This window comes from Podarcis muralis, chromosome 15 (assembly GCF_964188315.1).
Source record: "Podarcis muralis chromosome 15, rPodMur119.hap1.1, whole genome shotgun sequence".
Classification (NCBI taxonomy): Eukaryota; Metazoa; Chordata; class Lepidosauria; order Squamata; family Lacertidae; genus Podarcis; species Podarcis muralis.
The window spans coordinates 32,161,333-32,176,095 of NC_135669.1; the positions used below are offsets into that span (position 1 = coordinate 32,161,333).

Sequence of the window (14,763 nt, forward strand, 5' to 3'; positions counted from 1 at the left end):
TTAAAGGACAAGTGTCCTTTGCACACTTGGGCAAGGTGGAAGGAAGGAAGGAAGGAAGGAAGGAAGGAAGGAAGGAAGGAAGGAAGGAAGGAAGGAAGGAAGGAAGGACGGAAGTCTGGGCTGCATCTGTCCCTTTGACAGCACCTAGACAGGCTAGTGAAGCTCTTCCAGGACAGGGCCATAAACTGCATCGCCTACCAAGTGTAGAATTGATGGGCTGTAAGGAACTCCAAGGGCCATCTAGTCCAACCCCCTGCAATGCAGGAATTGCAGCTAAATAATCCCTGACAGATGGCCATCCAACTCCCATTTTAAAATCCTCCAATGAAGGGCATTCTGCTACCTTCCTTTCCATGGTCACACAGCTTTACTTACCCTCAGAAAGTTCTTCCCGTGCGTCAATTTGCTCTTCAGGTACAGATATATCAGCCAGTTTAAAAGTTTGAGCTTTTTTTTATTTTAAAGAATTTATTGAAGTGAGTCAAACAAATCAATAAAGGTAAAAGGTGAAGGTAAAGGACTCCTGGATGGTTAAGTCCATTTGACTATGGGGTGCGGCGCTTCAGGCCAAGGGAGCCGGCATTTGTCCACAGACAGCTTTCTGGGTCATGTGGCCAGCATGACTAAACCGCTTCTGACACAATGGGACACAGTGATAGAAGCCAGAGTGCACAGAAATGCAGTTTACCTTCCCACCACAGTGGTACCTATTTATCTACTTGCACTGGTGTGCTTTCGAACTGCTAGGTTGGCAGGAGCTGGGACAGAGCAACGGGAGCTCACCCTGTTGCAGGGATTCGAACCACTGACCTTCTGATCAGCAAACCCAAGAGGCTCAGTGGTTTAGACCACAGCGCCATCCACTCCCTTTTTAAACAAATCAATACAATAAAAACAACAGAAGTACCCAAAAAGCAGCGCAGTACAGTCATACCTTGGGTTACAGATGCTTCAGGTTGCGTTTTTTCGGGTTGCGGACCACCAAAACCCAGAAGTATCGGAACAGGTTACTTCCGGGCTTTGGCAGTCGCGCTTGCGCAGAAGCGCTAAATCGCGCATGCGCAGAAGCGCAACCCCCGTGTGCGCAGAGGTGCTGCTGCGGGTTGCAAACGCCGTGGGTTGCGAACGTGCATCCCGCACAGATCACATTCACAACCCAAACATCCACTGTATATGCAGGACTTAATATTAGGCGTGTGTTTCTTTATTGCGCTTATAACCCACCTTCCCCCACAATGAGCTCACGATGGCGCACATGACTCTCCTCCTCTCTCCCCCCCACCCGACAACAACCCTGTGAGGTAGGCATGGTTGAGCAGAAGTGAGTGTCCCAAGGTCACCCAATGAGCTTCATGGCTGAGTAGGGATTCAAACCCTGGTCTCTCCCAGGTCCTGGTCTGACACTCTGACCACTCAAGTCCATTAAGAAAGTACTGATTTGTACGTTGTACTGTAGGGAATGAGTTCTGTGTGTCTGCATTTGCTGTAGACAAGATAAAATCCCACCAAAAAGCATACAATTTATCAGGGTCCTCCAAGCCTCTGCCATTATATAATTTATTAGTCTCCCCCAACTTATTATTATTATTATTTATTTAATTTATATACCACCCGGTACCCTGATGCTAAACTCCACATATTTTTTATACCAAAGGAAAAGTTGCATGTCCTGTAAGGTTTTCCATTTTGGGGGGGCAACTGAGGTCCTGGCAGCTGCCATCGTCCTGTTAAGAGAGCTGAAACCTTGCAGCTGATCATCCCATGTATTTAGCAAACAGAAATTGGAATGGGATGTTTGAGTGCTTTGACCATTGCTTGACAAACCATTATCCAGAATTTGAATACCTGTGGGCAGAAAAGGGGTCTCTTTTTCCACAGCTAAAACATTGGCATCGCCGATTGTAACCCCGAGCTCATTAGACCTAACAAATTCCAATTTACGGCCTGGTGCAGGCAGCAAAAACAGGATGGGGAGTTTGTTGAGTGCCTTTGCCAGCTGATCAGCCTGTGGCACCTGGCTGATTAGTTTTTAATCCTCTAGGTAAAGGTAAAGAGACCCCTGACCATTAGGTCCAGTAGTGGCTGACTCTGGGGTTGTGCGGTCATCTCTCTTTATTGGCTGAGGGAGCCGGCGTACAGCTTCCGGGTCATGTGGCCAGCATGACTAAGCCGCTTCTGGCGAACCAGAGCAGCGCACGGAAACGCCCTTTACCTTCCCCCTGGAGCAGTACCTATTTATCTACTTGCACTTTGACATGCTTTCGAACTGCTAGGATGGCAGGAGCTGAGACTGAGCAACGGCAGCTCACCCCGTCACGGGGATTTGAACAGCCAACCTTCTGATCAGCAAGTCCTAGGCTCTGTGGTTTAACCCACAGTGCCACCAGCGTCCCTCTAGGCCAGTTGCCTCTAGGCCAGTTGCCAAATGAGAGGGTGGGGAAGCAGTTCCCTTCACCATCTGATTTCCTCATGCCTGTTATTTTATTTTTAATAGTTGACATGTGTGTGCTTTTAATGCTTTGCTGATTCGATAGCTCAGTTGTTGTTGTCAAATCCAAATATTAGAAGGTTGGATGGAGTCTCTTTCCAGCAACTCCTGCAGCCAAGCTGCCAAATGGACACATTACTCTGCTTTCCTTTGGACCACAAGGCCAAGAGGGGTGGGGTCTTGTTTTCTGGGCAGCCCCGGACCTACATAGACACTGCTGGCCAGGCTTGCACCCGAGGAGGTAACCTCTGTGCTAACGCAGTAGATCAGTTACCAGCTCACTCTCTGCAGGACAGAGGTGCGCTCGAGGGTGCCATACCAGTAACAGCCTGTAGGTGGCAGCGCCGCCGAGCAGACGCCAGGCGGGGATTGGAAGCTGATGCTGCTGCAGCAGCAGCCGGCAGCTCCCTTGCCGCGCAGGAGAGGTGAAGGGGGCGAAGTGCGCCTGCGCAGCTGGGAGGGAGGGGGATTTCTGCATTGCAGCGAGGTCCGTTTTGCAAGAAACTGGGGATCGGGGGTCGGAAGGACCCCATGTAAAGTGAGGCACGGAAAAGGAGCTGGCAGCAAGCCTCAGATCCCAGGACAAGCACACCCATCTCCCCACGGTGATATCATTAATTAAATTTATTTTTTGACGGTCCTGTCTGTAACAAGAGGCAGAAACCCAACAGGTGTAGCTTTCCTCTCCATGCGATTCCGAGCTCTGTGTGTGTGATGGCATGGAAAGTATCCCTCCCAAAAGCACTGCGAAGGACGTTCAGCTGGGTGACAGTGACTGGCCAAAGATCAAGAAGTCAATTTTCATGGTTAAGTGGTCCTAGTTCTACACCTTATTAGCCGATTCAGAAGAGGGTCAAATGCTGGCATAAGTCCCCAACAGCATGTAACACCTGTGCTCAGAGACCTGGAGTCATATAACACTTGTTCCATGTTTGTAAGAAATCGAACTTCTAGTCTGGCAACACCCACACTTTGGAATTCCCTGCCTATTGAAATCATCAAGGTGCCTTCACTCTGTTTGGCACCTGCTAAAAACATTTTTCTTTAGGGCAAGCTGACCCAGACATGTAGAATGTTGGCATGTGTCATAATCTGGTTTTCAGCTTACCGCTGACTGTCTTTTGAACGTTTTAAATAGTTCCTTTTAACAGTTTATTATTATTTTTGTAAACCCAATTTGAAGTTTTTCCTTACAATCAGGCAGTATATAAAGTTTATATACTGCATTCTCAACAGCTGCCCAGCGAAGGAGATCCCACCTTTCGGAACTGCTTCTAACACTGCCCTCTAATTCATTTCCAGGCTTTCTGGTGTTTAAAGACAGCCATCATGTTATTCCTTAAATCTTTGCTTCTCCAGGATGACTGTAACCAGTTCTTTCAATCGAACATGTTACCATAGAGCGCTAGAATTGGAAGGGATCTCGAGGGTCACCTAGTCCAAAACCCTGCAATGCAGGAATCTCAACTAGATCTTTCATGACAGATGGCCACACAACCTCTGCTTAAAAACTTCCAATGAAGGAGAATCCATCACCTTCCAAGGGAGCTCATTCCACTGTCAAATGGCTCTTACCAGTTCGTCCTCAAGTTTAGTCAGAACCTCCTTTCTTGTAACTTTAAGTCACTGGTTCAAGTCCTACCCTCCAGAGCAGAGGAAACGAAGAGAAAACAAAGCAGTTTCCCAGACTTCTGCCTACCCCAGTTATCTTCCAACAGCGGCAAACTGGTACCCATTAGGACTCATAGGATGGAAGACGAACAGTATGAGAACCAAAAACAGGCTCCCTGATGGGTTGTAAGAAGACAAGGCAGGCAGGGGTTGGCTGAGGGCAGATTGAGACTGGTGGTGTAGAGCCCAATTTTCCTTAATGTCTCAGCCTCCACCCGTCCAGTTTCTCAATACCCTTCCCAAAACATGGTGCCAACAACTGGACACTGTACTCCCAATTCTAGCCTGACTGGTGCAGAATTGGCCAGAACTATGACTTTTCACGATGTAGACACTTGGTTTAATGAGGACCATCGGTTGCCTTTAACTCAGTTAATCTGTGAAGCATATCCAGATGTTGTTGGACTCTGACTCCCATCATCCATAGTGAGTGCAGCCCCTGGGAATGCACAATGGGAGTTGTGATCCTGCAGCACCTCAACCTTTACCAGTGCTTCAGCACATATAAACTTCAGAAGCGCCTATGATGCTGGAAGACTTACATGTTTCCAGAAATATAGGCGCATCCTATAAGAGTTTACCAGGGGTGTGTGGGGAGAGAAGGCGCCTGTGCTGTTAATTCAAGCTTTTGAATGGGTTGTGACTAACATATGCAGCTGCACCCTGGCATTTCGCTTAGCCCGTGCTGCAGAAATGGTGACTCACCATTTTTTTAAAGTCTCTCTGTGCAGCAGCAATCATAAGACTGTAAGACAATCCTGGCTGCTGGATCAGACCAGGAGCCAGAACTGTGCCTTGACTCACTGGCTCTGCAAAGGAGACAACCGGGAGTGGAAAGTTTACACTTCACAGCCCCAGAATGGAAAACTAAAAACAGAAATCCATGGCCCTTGGGTGCCCTCTCAAGAGGTTTCCCCAGAGACATTCCTCATTAAAGCTCAGATCTGATAGAGAACAGGGGCAGAAAATCTGTAGACTCCAATTTCAATCAGCCTCCAGCTTGCACAGGCAAGACTGAAGGCAGACCACCCCTCTGAAACCTGCTCTGGCTTTGGTGCACATCAAGCCTGTGCATAGAGACCCACAAAACCTTTAAGGGAGGGGTGGGCATCTGTGGCCCTCCAGATGCTGTTGAATTACAACTCCCATCATCCCCAAGCACTGGCGTTGAGAGCCCAACACATCTACAGAGAGCCATCGCGTGAGAAGCGAGCCAGCAGTAAATCACACTGTGCAAATTGGAGTGAAGTCTTTATTAGCAAAGACATGATCAACACGGGAGTGTCAGGCCTAATGAGCCCAGCAACTTAGTTTCACTAGGCCTTGCCTCTATGGAGCAGTTGCTGAGACTGAAGGTCCCCGCCTCTCCATAGCTGCCTAAGTCTTCCTCCTCTCCAAAAAATGTTCCAAGCAATCAGAGACTGCATCTATGCATCAGTAATCTCTCTTCGGCCCTTTTCATGCCTTTTCTGATCCTGGGAGATGAAGGGAAGGGGAGCTTGTTGCAGGAGGGCGATAAACCTGTGACTCTTCCCCACCCTGACTCCTCTCTGCCTCTTGGCCTCCCTCCTCTCTTGCTTCAGCTTCTGCCTCTGATTCTGGACTTCTCTCTGCCACGGACTCTCCCAGCTCACTAAGTCCTGTTGCTCCGTCAGCGTCTGACACCTCCTCCCCACAGTCTTCTCCCTCTGACTGCTCATTGTCATCCTACCAACATTCCCTGAGCTCCGAGACTTCTTCCCCTGGGGGTTCCCCAGCTGATTCCTCCCACCATTCCTCTGCATCCAACCAGTCAGTGACGCATAGGTCCCGTTTCTCCTCTAAGGCAATGCTATCAACACCCTTGAATTACATGCCAGCAGCACTACAGCTGCATTATCAACTAATCTAACCTAGTCCAGCACGGATTTCCCAATATAAATGGGCTGCACGGACATGATGGAGATGCAGCGGTGGCAGAATTGATACCGCCAGCCAGATCTTCTCCAAGCAAGTGTCTGCTCAGGTGGCAAGATAAATGTTAGGAGTAAGCCACACATTTGTTTATCCCCAATCAGCCTACATAACGTTCAGGCAAGGCTCGGTATTTAAACTACTCTTGCATATATGTAGTGTCCACCACAATCAACACCCTTTATATCCGACTGTCCACTGAATGGACAAGCTACCGCCAATGAACATGCTGCATCTGATTTTTGATGGCATTTAGCCACCTGTGTCCTAAACCATTGCCCCCTGCTCCATCTTATCTGGCATGCGGAGTTTCCTGGGTTAAATCCCCAGCAGCTCCAGGTAGGGCTAGGAGGGACTCCCTGCCGGAAATCTTGGGAGAGCAGCTGCCAGCCATTGTACCAGATAATTCCAGATGGGCCAACGCTCTGACTCAGTTCAGTATAATGTAGCATCCTATTTGAAAGCCAGTGTGGTACAACAGGTAGGGTGTTGGACTGGGATCTGCAAGGCCAGGATTCAAATACTCACTTGGTAATTAATAGATAGATATAATAATAATAATAATAATAATAATAATAATAATAATAATAATAAAAAATTGGCAAGCCCAATGAGTCTCAGTGGTTTAGACCACAGCGCCACCCGCCTCCCTAACAATAATAATATTTACCGTATTTTTCGCTCTATAACACGCACCCGACCATAACACGCACCTAGTTTTTAGAGGAGGAAAACAAGAAAAAAAATATTCTAAACGAAACAGTGGATGTATGATTTTTGTGGTTCATGCTGTGGCCACAGACATGTGATCTGACAGTGAGTTTGGAGTAGACGACTGCAGCAGATCCCCCCTGCCACCAGTAGGCATTCCCTCCATAACACGCACAGACATTTCCCCTTACTTTCTAGGAGGAAAAAAGTGAGTGTTATGGTGCAAAAAATACGGTATATGCTGCCCATCTGACTGGATTGCCTCAGCCACTCTGGGTGGCTCCCAACAAAATATTAAAAACACAATAAAGCATCAACCATTGGAAACTTCCCTTAACGGGGCTGCCATCAGGTGGGGTGTGGGAGAACCATATGCCTTGAGCTCCTTAGAGAAAAAGGTGGGATCTAAATGCAATAAACAGTAATATATTTAAGACGAAGCTTTCAGTCCATAGCTGCTGAACATGGATACAGTCGTACCTTGGTTGCTGAATGCCTTGGAAATCCTATGTTCCGGCTCCCAAACAATCGAAAACAGGGAGTTAGCGTTCCGGTTTCCGAACAATTTTCGGAAGCCGAACGTCCGGCGCGGCTTCCGATTGGCTGCAGGACGCTCCTTGGTTTTCGAACAGTTCTGGAAGTCGAACGGACTCCCGGAATGCATCTGTTCAAGAACCAAGGTACAACTGAATTCTAATTCAGACTAAGTCGCCAAAGCACCTTGGTAGGCTTTCAAGGAGAACAGGTTTCACCACCACATGTCAGAGGTACGTTAGGAACAGAATACTGCCAAGCTGGGTTCCATAATCAAGAAGAACATATTAAGAATGGTGGGGCTCCTACTCACTACCATTTCACTACAATGGACCCCGGGGGCCCTTCATACAGATTTCCAAGGCTGGGCTGCAGCTTATGAGATCCTGCATACAGAGCGTATTCTGCACTCGACAGGATCTCGCTGCAGCCAGACAGATTCCCAGACACAGGCCCATTCACAGCTGCCAAGAATAAAGCAGATTCCAACACAAAGACCAAATAGCACTGACATCAGATCTGTAAGTTTATTTGCTCAATGTACGACGGCTACATAATGACTCACATTCATGATATTCCATCACTGAGGAAAACTGCTAAGAATGGTCCGTGTGTGAAATAATTCCTTACAGAAACACGGAGTTGGAAAAATAATCACTGATTAGACCTTAAAAAGAGTTCACTGCATAACATGACAGAAAAGCACAAACAAAGGCTCATTCGAAGAACATAGTCATTTTTCCCCTACACTGTAATAGTTATAATTTCACCATGACGAACACCAGACATTAAGATTAAGCTAACACTGGTGTTTTCTTTTGCTTCCCTTTTTTTAAAAAAAATCATATATAATTGCATGTCACTATAGCAACATCCATAACAGATCAGTTTCGTTACGATCACTATTTGGTAGAGCAAACTTTTACCCCCAAAAAGGAAGGGAAAAAAATAGGAGGGAAAAAAATAAATTAAAAAACTTTAAAAAATTGTTGAAGACTATTTGTCATAGGAATACATAACATCTACAGTATAAGTTAATAAATTTCAAGCTACTTTATAGAAATACAACACCAGCATGCACAATATTGTATCAATAGAATAATGGAGCAGTTATTCATTTCACTGGAGAGACAGTTATCATATAGGCAAGTGCATTTCCTTAACAAAACAAAACAAAACAAATCGAAAGAAACCATTCAAGCTGCTCACAAGTCCCCACCCCACCCGCGACTCCGTAGGTTTTAGCCCTCTTGTGCGATCTTTTCCCCCCAGCATAAAGTTTTCCTAAAGCAGCCAGAGCAAAAATAAAAAATAAAAATCATCATCATCATCATCATCATCAAGAAAAGGTTTTGTAATTCCAGTAAATCACTTCCAATTCAAAGCCAGGGAGACACATTGCTCACACTACATGATTGCAAACCAAACAGAAGCCTAAACATGGCCTCCAAAGTAGTCTTGCGACATTTCCTAAAAGGTTCCCATCCGTTTACCCAGGTTGCAAGCCTCTCCCTCCTCTACTTCAATCCCACAGAACGTAAGATAAGCCATGGGATTTTGGCGTGGCTCTTTCCCCGAGGTGGCTCAAAAGAATAATAATAATGGAAAAGTCACCGAGTGCAAACTCTCACGATGCAACGAAAGTTTTGTTTTTGTTTTTTAATGCAGCTGCTTGGACACTTTAATGCTGGACTTGCTAGCGTTTTGCCTGTTGTCGATTCGCTTTTAAACCCAGACAGCCTTTGGGACTCGCAGGCCACCAAAGCAGCTCACCCCCACTGCCCAAAGCATCAAACAACGTGAGCACAAAAAAACCACACGGCACTGTGTCAAATGGAGTCATTCATCTCCACGAGGGGAAGACAAATGGTGTAGCACAGGGGAAGGCCCCATTAGAGGCCATTCTCCTTCTATGCAGCCCCTGATGAACAGAAGCAGGCAACCAGAGAAGGAAAACCATCAATCTGTTTTCTCTCTTTTCAAAAAAAGGGTGGGTGGGTGGGTAGAAAAATGACAGAAAACGACTTGATTAGCTACCATAATTTTCTATTTTTTTTTTCCTTCAAGGAATCAAGACCTGTATGTGAACAGATTCTCTACAAGTTCTAGAGTGCCTAAGGTGTTTTTTGGGGTGTGTGTGTGTGTGTTTTTTTAAAAACAAACAAACACTGGCGAGCAAGCTCTCACCTTTATGAAATTACTACAATTCCACATCATTTCACTTCGTACCGCAGGCTTCCCACAGATCAGAGACCCGGCTTTAGTAAAGGGGAAGCCAGAGATCTGCCATAATCTTCTGGCACAGAAGTGGGTGGGAATCAGGTTATAATCACTACGGCAGCATGATTCCTGCAGAAGGGGCCATGACACCTTCGCCTTCTTCCTTTTTTTAAAAAAAGGAAGAAATCAGCATGGTCTTGGAATATACCAGGTACAGTATGAGACATACAGACCTGAGTTAGTCAAATTACATTACAGTTCAGCAGCTCCTCCTCTGACCAATTATATTATGAACGCTTCTTGCTGGGGGCGGCCTCTTGGGACTTTATACTGTATAGCTGCTTACGAAGCACCCAACAGAATGGCCAACAGATGGACGTTCTTCAGGTGGCCTTTGGGCAACTGGGGAAACCGAGTCGGGTGGGTGAAGCCCACCTGCAGGTGTTAAGGTTGCAAGGGAGATGGCAAGCCGGAAAAAGCAAGCAAAAAAAGGTTTACACTCAATGGCTCGGTGTCAAAAATATGGCTGTCATGTAGAAAACACTGTTAAAACTGCAATTTAGCAATAATACTGAAAGCTGTCTCAAGCATCCTGACTAGATGGGCTCTTGCGGGTTTGGAGCCTAGGACTTTCCTCCCGCTTTGAAATTATGCTGTAATGAGCGTTCCAAAAGGTCGGGGCAGGTATCAGAGAGGAGACACACACAGATGCACCTCGACAACGGAAAAGGCAGGGGACATGTTAACTCGGGGGACAGATGGATGGGAAACCTTACTGGAACCACAGAACTGCTTCTCTCAAACGAACACACGCGCACACACACACACACACACACACACACACACAAAATTAAACCCCAACAACGAAAGAGAGGGCCATTCCATCCAAGTTAGTCATCGTCAACTTCCACGTACGCCTAGCGATTAAGATAACTTAAAAGACAGCTCCCCCTTGAATTAATAAGTCTACAGAACAGTCCATTCGCCATTGTGAGGCTGCCACAATCGAGTTACTCCATTCCACCCAAGCACAGCCAAGCCTGACCTTTCCCGCTAAGTTGTGTTTTGGCAAAAGTGTCAAAAGAGGCAATCAAAGACAGGTTGCGGGGGGAGCCTCCCTGGAAGGTCGCCCCTCCTTTTTGTGTTTTGTTTTGTTTTTTTGTCCCCCTCCCCCACCCGACCCCCTCCCCCCCACACCTCGTGGGAAAACAAAATTAAAGACTGCAGTAGTAGCATCAGCGTGCGGCTGCCAGTCCATCCGGAGGGGGGGGCGGGGTCCTAGTTGTTGCCTTCGCCACCGTCGTCGTCCTGCTGGTCGCTTGTCCAGAGCGTTAGGTTATCGCGCAGGAGCTGCATGATGAGCGTTGAGTCCTTGTAGGAGTCCTCGTTGAGGGTGTCCAGCTCGGCGATGGCGTCGTCGAAGGCCGTCTTGGCCAGGTGGCACGCCTGCTCGGGGGCGTTCTGGATCTCGTAGTAGAAAACAGAGTAGTTAAGCGCCAAGCCCAGGCGGATGGGGTGAGTGGGCTGCATGTGTTCCTTGCTGATCTCGTGGGCTTCGCTGTAGGCCTTCTCGGAGGACTCCACCACCGTCGCCCTCTTCTCCCCCGTGGCCACCTCGGCCAGGTAGCGGTAATAGTCCCCTTTCATCTTCAGGTAGAAGACTTTGCTCTCGTACTGGGTCTCGCTGCAGTTCTTGATCAGGTAGTTGTCGAGCAAGCTGAGCACGTCCTGGCACACGGCCTCCAGCTCCTTCTCGATCTTCTCGCGGTAGGCCCGCACCATCTCGATCTTCTTCTCGTTGCCGTCGGCCGAGGTCTTCTGCTCGATGCTGCTGATGACCCTCCAGGAGGAGCGCCGGGCCCCCACCACGTTCTTGTAGGCCACCGACAGCAGGTTCCTCTCTTCGTTGGACAGGGGCTCGTTCAGCTCCGTCACCTGCACCAGAGAAGGGAGGACACAACAAACAGGCCCAGTTAGCCTTTGGTCCCCACACCTGAACCTGCCGCTTTCCAAAACTCGCTCCTGCTCTATGGAAAAGTCTTTCACCGGCTCCCCCCAGCAGAAGATGCCATCTTAAATGCCCCATACCTAGGTTGCTGCCCCATCTTTAACAGAACAGGATGGAACTGGAGGGGAGGGAAGAGAGGAATTAGGAAGGATACAGGGGGTCAAAAAGATTTCAAGAGATCTAGGGAACAATCTGTCAGGTACTCGGATGCACAAGCAACAGCTGACTCCAACTGGAAGTTTTTAAAAAGCAGGGAGCCACACTAGTAGCTATTAAGTTTACCTGCCTGACTTGAGGATTTCTGCATTTGCAGTCCTCGCCCATCCCTCCATAAAAAAAGAAAGAGTACAATACAGAATAGGGCTGGGCAATATATCATCCAAAACCAGTTTGAAGCCCATATTGTGATATCAGTTTCATAATTTTTGACCTGGCAATATATTGTGAATCATGGGGGGGGGGGGTGCTATGCAAAAATCGTGATGTGGGAAAAACCATGAAGCCAGCCAATGCCTCTACAGAGCTTGATCCTTATTTCAGACATCATGATATACAGTGGTACCTCGGGTTAAGTACTTAATTCGTTCCAGAGGTCCGTTCTTAACCTGAAGCACCACTTTAGCTAATGGGGCCTCCCGCTGCTGCCGGAGCATGATTTCTGTTCTCATCCCGAAGCAAAGTTCTTAACCCAAGGTACTATTTCTGGGTTAGCGGAGTCTGTAACCTGAAGCATATGTAACCCGAGGTACCACTGAATCAGTATATGGCGATGTTTAGCTGGGGATATATTGCAGTGTTGAAAACCAGGTATCGCCCAGCCCTGGTACAGAACACTACATCCTGCAAGAGATGTGACCATAACCTAGAGCATTTGGAGGATAGAGGACACTACAAATACAGCCTTCTGAAGGGCAACCAAATCTAATTTTAGGGTTAGGAGGGAAGACTTCCAGCACACTCCTTTATGTGAATAAGGCGGCACACATTTTAAAGAGCTGCCGGTAGCATGAGGCTGCAGGCAGCACTCATTTCAAAACAATGCCTGGTTGCTGTCTTGTGCTGGGACATGGCATTTGCATTATGGGTTGGCGGAGGACAAGGACTGCCATCAAAGGACAAGGACTACTGCTCTTCCCCTAACAAACCCCGCCTTGCTGGTCCCAGAAGAATCAGATTTTTGTTTCGAGGGATCAAGAAGAAAGAAACGTCATCAGAAACAATGATCCGCTAACAAACCTAGCCAAGCAATTGAATCATAGAATTGTAGACTTGAAAAGGACCCTGAGGATCACCAAGTCCAACCCACTGCAATGCAGAGGTCCCGTATGGGGATCAAACCTGCAACCTTGGTGTTATCTACACCACACACTAACCAACTGAGCCAATATCTGTAGACTCAAGATATGGGAAAGGGGGAAATGGAGGATGAAAGTTAGCTGATCCATCAAATGTTTTAATGGGGGGGGGGGGTCCTTGAAGCAGCCCAGAACTATAGGACTCAGGCCTGAAAGTAGGTTGCTGAATTTTTAAAAAAAGAAACAGAAACAAAAAAACAGCCATGGCAAGTATGGGGGCGGGAGGGAGAGATACAGGAAAGAAGTCAGCAAGCAAGGACAAGAATAGGCAAATAGGTTGAGAGATGGGTGTGTTCGAGATAGGATGAATGTTGGAATTTGAGGGGACAGTGAAGCCACTGAGGTCTCTTCCCACTGATTTTTACGTTGCCCTCCATAGCATAGTTCGAGGAATGCTGTTGTTTGTTCTTTTATTAAAAAAAGAAGCCAACATTTGAGATGTTCAGGCTGCCAGATCCTACTAGAAGGATCCTGTGTTGACTACGTTGCAGTCAAAAACGCTTTCTTGACCCCAATTAAAGCGAGGGACAGGGAGTTGAATTCTGCAGCTTGCTGGAGCTTAAGCCGCAAGATGCCCGAAACAACTATTCCACCTAAGCAATGGTGCTTGTGCTGCAACAGGCAGCTCCCAGAGTAAAATGCCTGCACCCTTCATTAATGCAACAAAAGCCCTGCAAGAGCCCTTCCGGAAATTCACCTGCCTGCACACGGCACCAGCTCTGAGCTGCTCACTAGGCTGCCATCCCTCCAGCGCCTTCAGGAATCTCAGGTCGCTCACAGAAGGCGCGTTTAGTGGGCACCGCAGAGCGCAGAGATAACTTGGCAGTACTGAGTCAAGGTTGCATGTACTTCCTCTCGCAATCAGGCGCAGACATCAGCAGAGGCAGGCAGCAGGCTGCAGCCTCCAGCAAGAGCACGGAGATAGGATCTCAGTGGTGACAAGGCAAATAAATGGGAGATCATATTTAAGAATGTCACTCTGCCCCTCCAGTAATTCTGCACACAGCATCGCTCTATTTCGGGCCATGAAGCAATTAAACCTTTGCGATAATTTGGTTCAGACAGCGCTGCAGAAAGCTATTTAGAGCTCGTTGGGTTTTATTTTAATTAGACAGTCTTAAAGCCATGCTTCAAGGGGACATCGCCTCTTGGCAGTTAACCTGGTCAAAAAGCAAAACGTGGGCATCTCTGCAGCCTGGAAAAGGACATTATAGGTGTGCCGAGTTTTACATGAAGCGGTCTTTCCCACTTTGGATACCCCTGAAAGATCCACGGTCTCCTGGTCTTCAGGGACAACGCAGAAGGTCACGGCCATATTCCAGAAGCAAGTCCAAGGCACAGGCTATTAGTGGTAGCACCTCCAGCTAACGGCTTGCTCTGGGTACCATCTAGATTACTTGAGAATGTGTGCCACAATGGCCTCCCTGGAAACAACTGCAAAATCTGAATAAGTTTTGTTCTTAGCTTGAAGCAGGAACTTAAATCTCCAGCTCCTTAAAGCTGGACAGCAGCAACTGGGCCGCAGAGATTTGTTTCGTAATTGCATTTTATTTATTGAACAGGATTCATAGAATGCTTGATCATCCTTAACTTCCAAGAGATTTACAAAAAATATAAAACGTTCATTAAAAAGACTGGGGTAGGGGGGAGAAACCAACCATTAAAAGCAAGTTAATCTAAAATGTATCAAAATAATAATAAGTAACATAACCAGAAGCTATTAAGTATGTATATAATAGAATACAATTACATGTTTAAATCACAGCATGTTCAATTTATGCAGGGATAATTTGTGCTGCCTTCGGGTTATTACGAAGTGTGGC

At 47.2% G+C, this 14,763-nt stretch overlaps 1 protein-coding gene across 1 annotated transcript in view; it reads right to left on the bottom strand.

Moving 5' to 3' along the window:
• Nucleotides 1-7,870: 7,870 nt before the first annotated feature.
• The window catches only part of YWHAG (tyrosine 3-monooxygenase/tryptophan 5-monooxygenase activation protein gamma), a 29,408-nt gene continuing 22,515 nt past the window's right edge, over nucleotides 7,871-14,763 (bottom strand). The window contains exon 2 of the mRNA XM_028707743.2: nucleotides 7,871-11,512. Coding sequence (XP_028563576.1) covers nucleotides 10,856-11,512 — 657 coding nt within the window. The 3' untranslated portion in view covers nucleotides 7,871-10,855. The remainder of the gene's footprint in view (nucleotides 11,513-14,763) is intronic.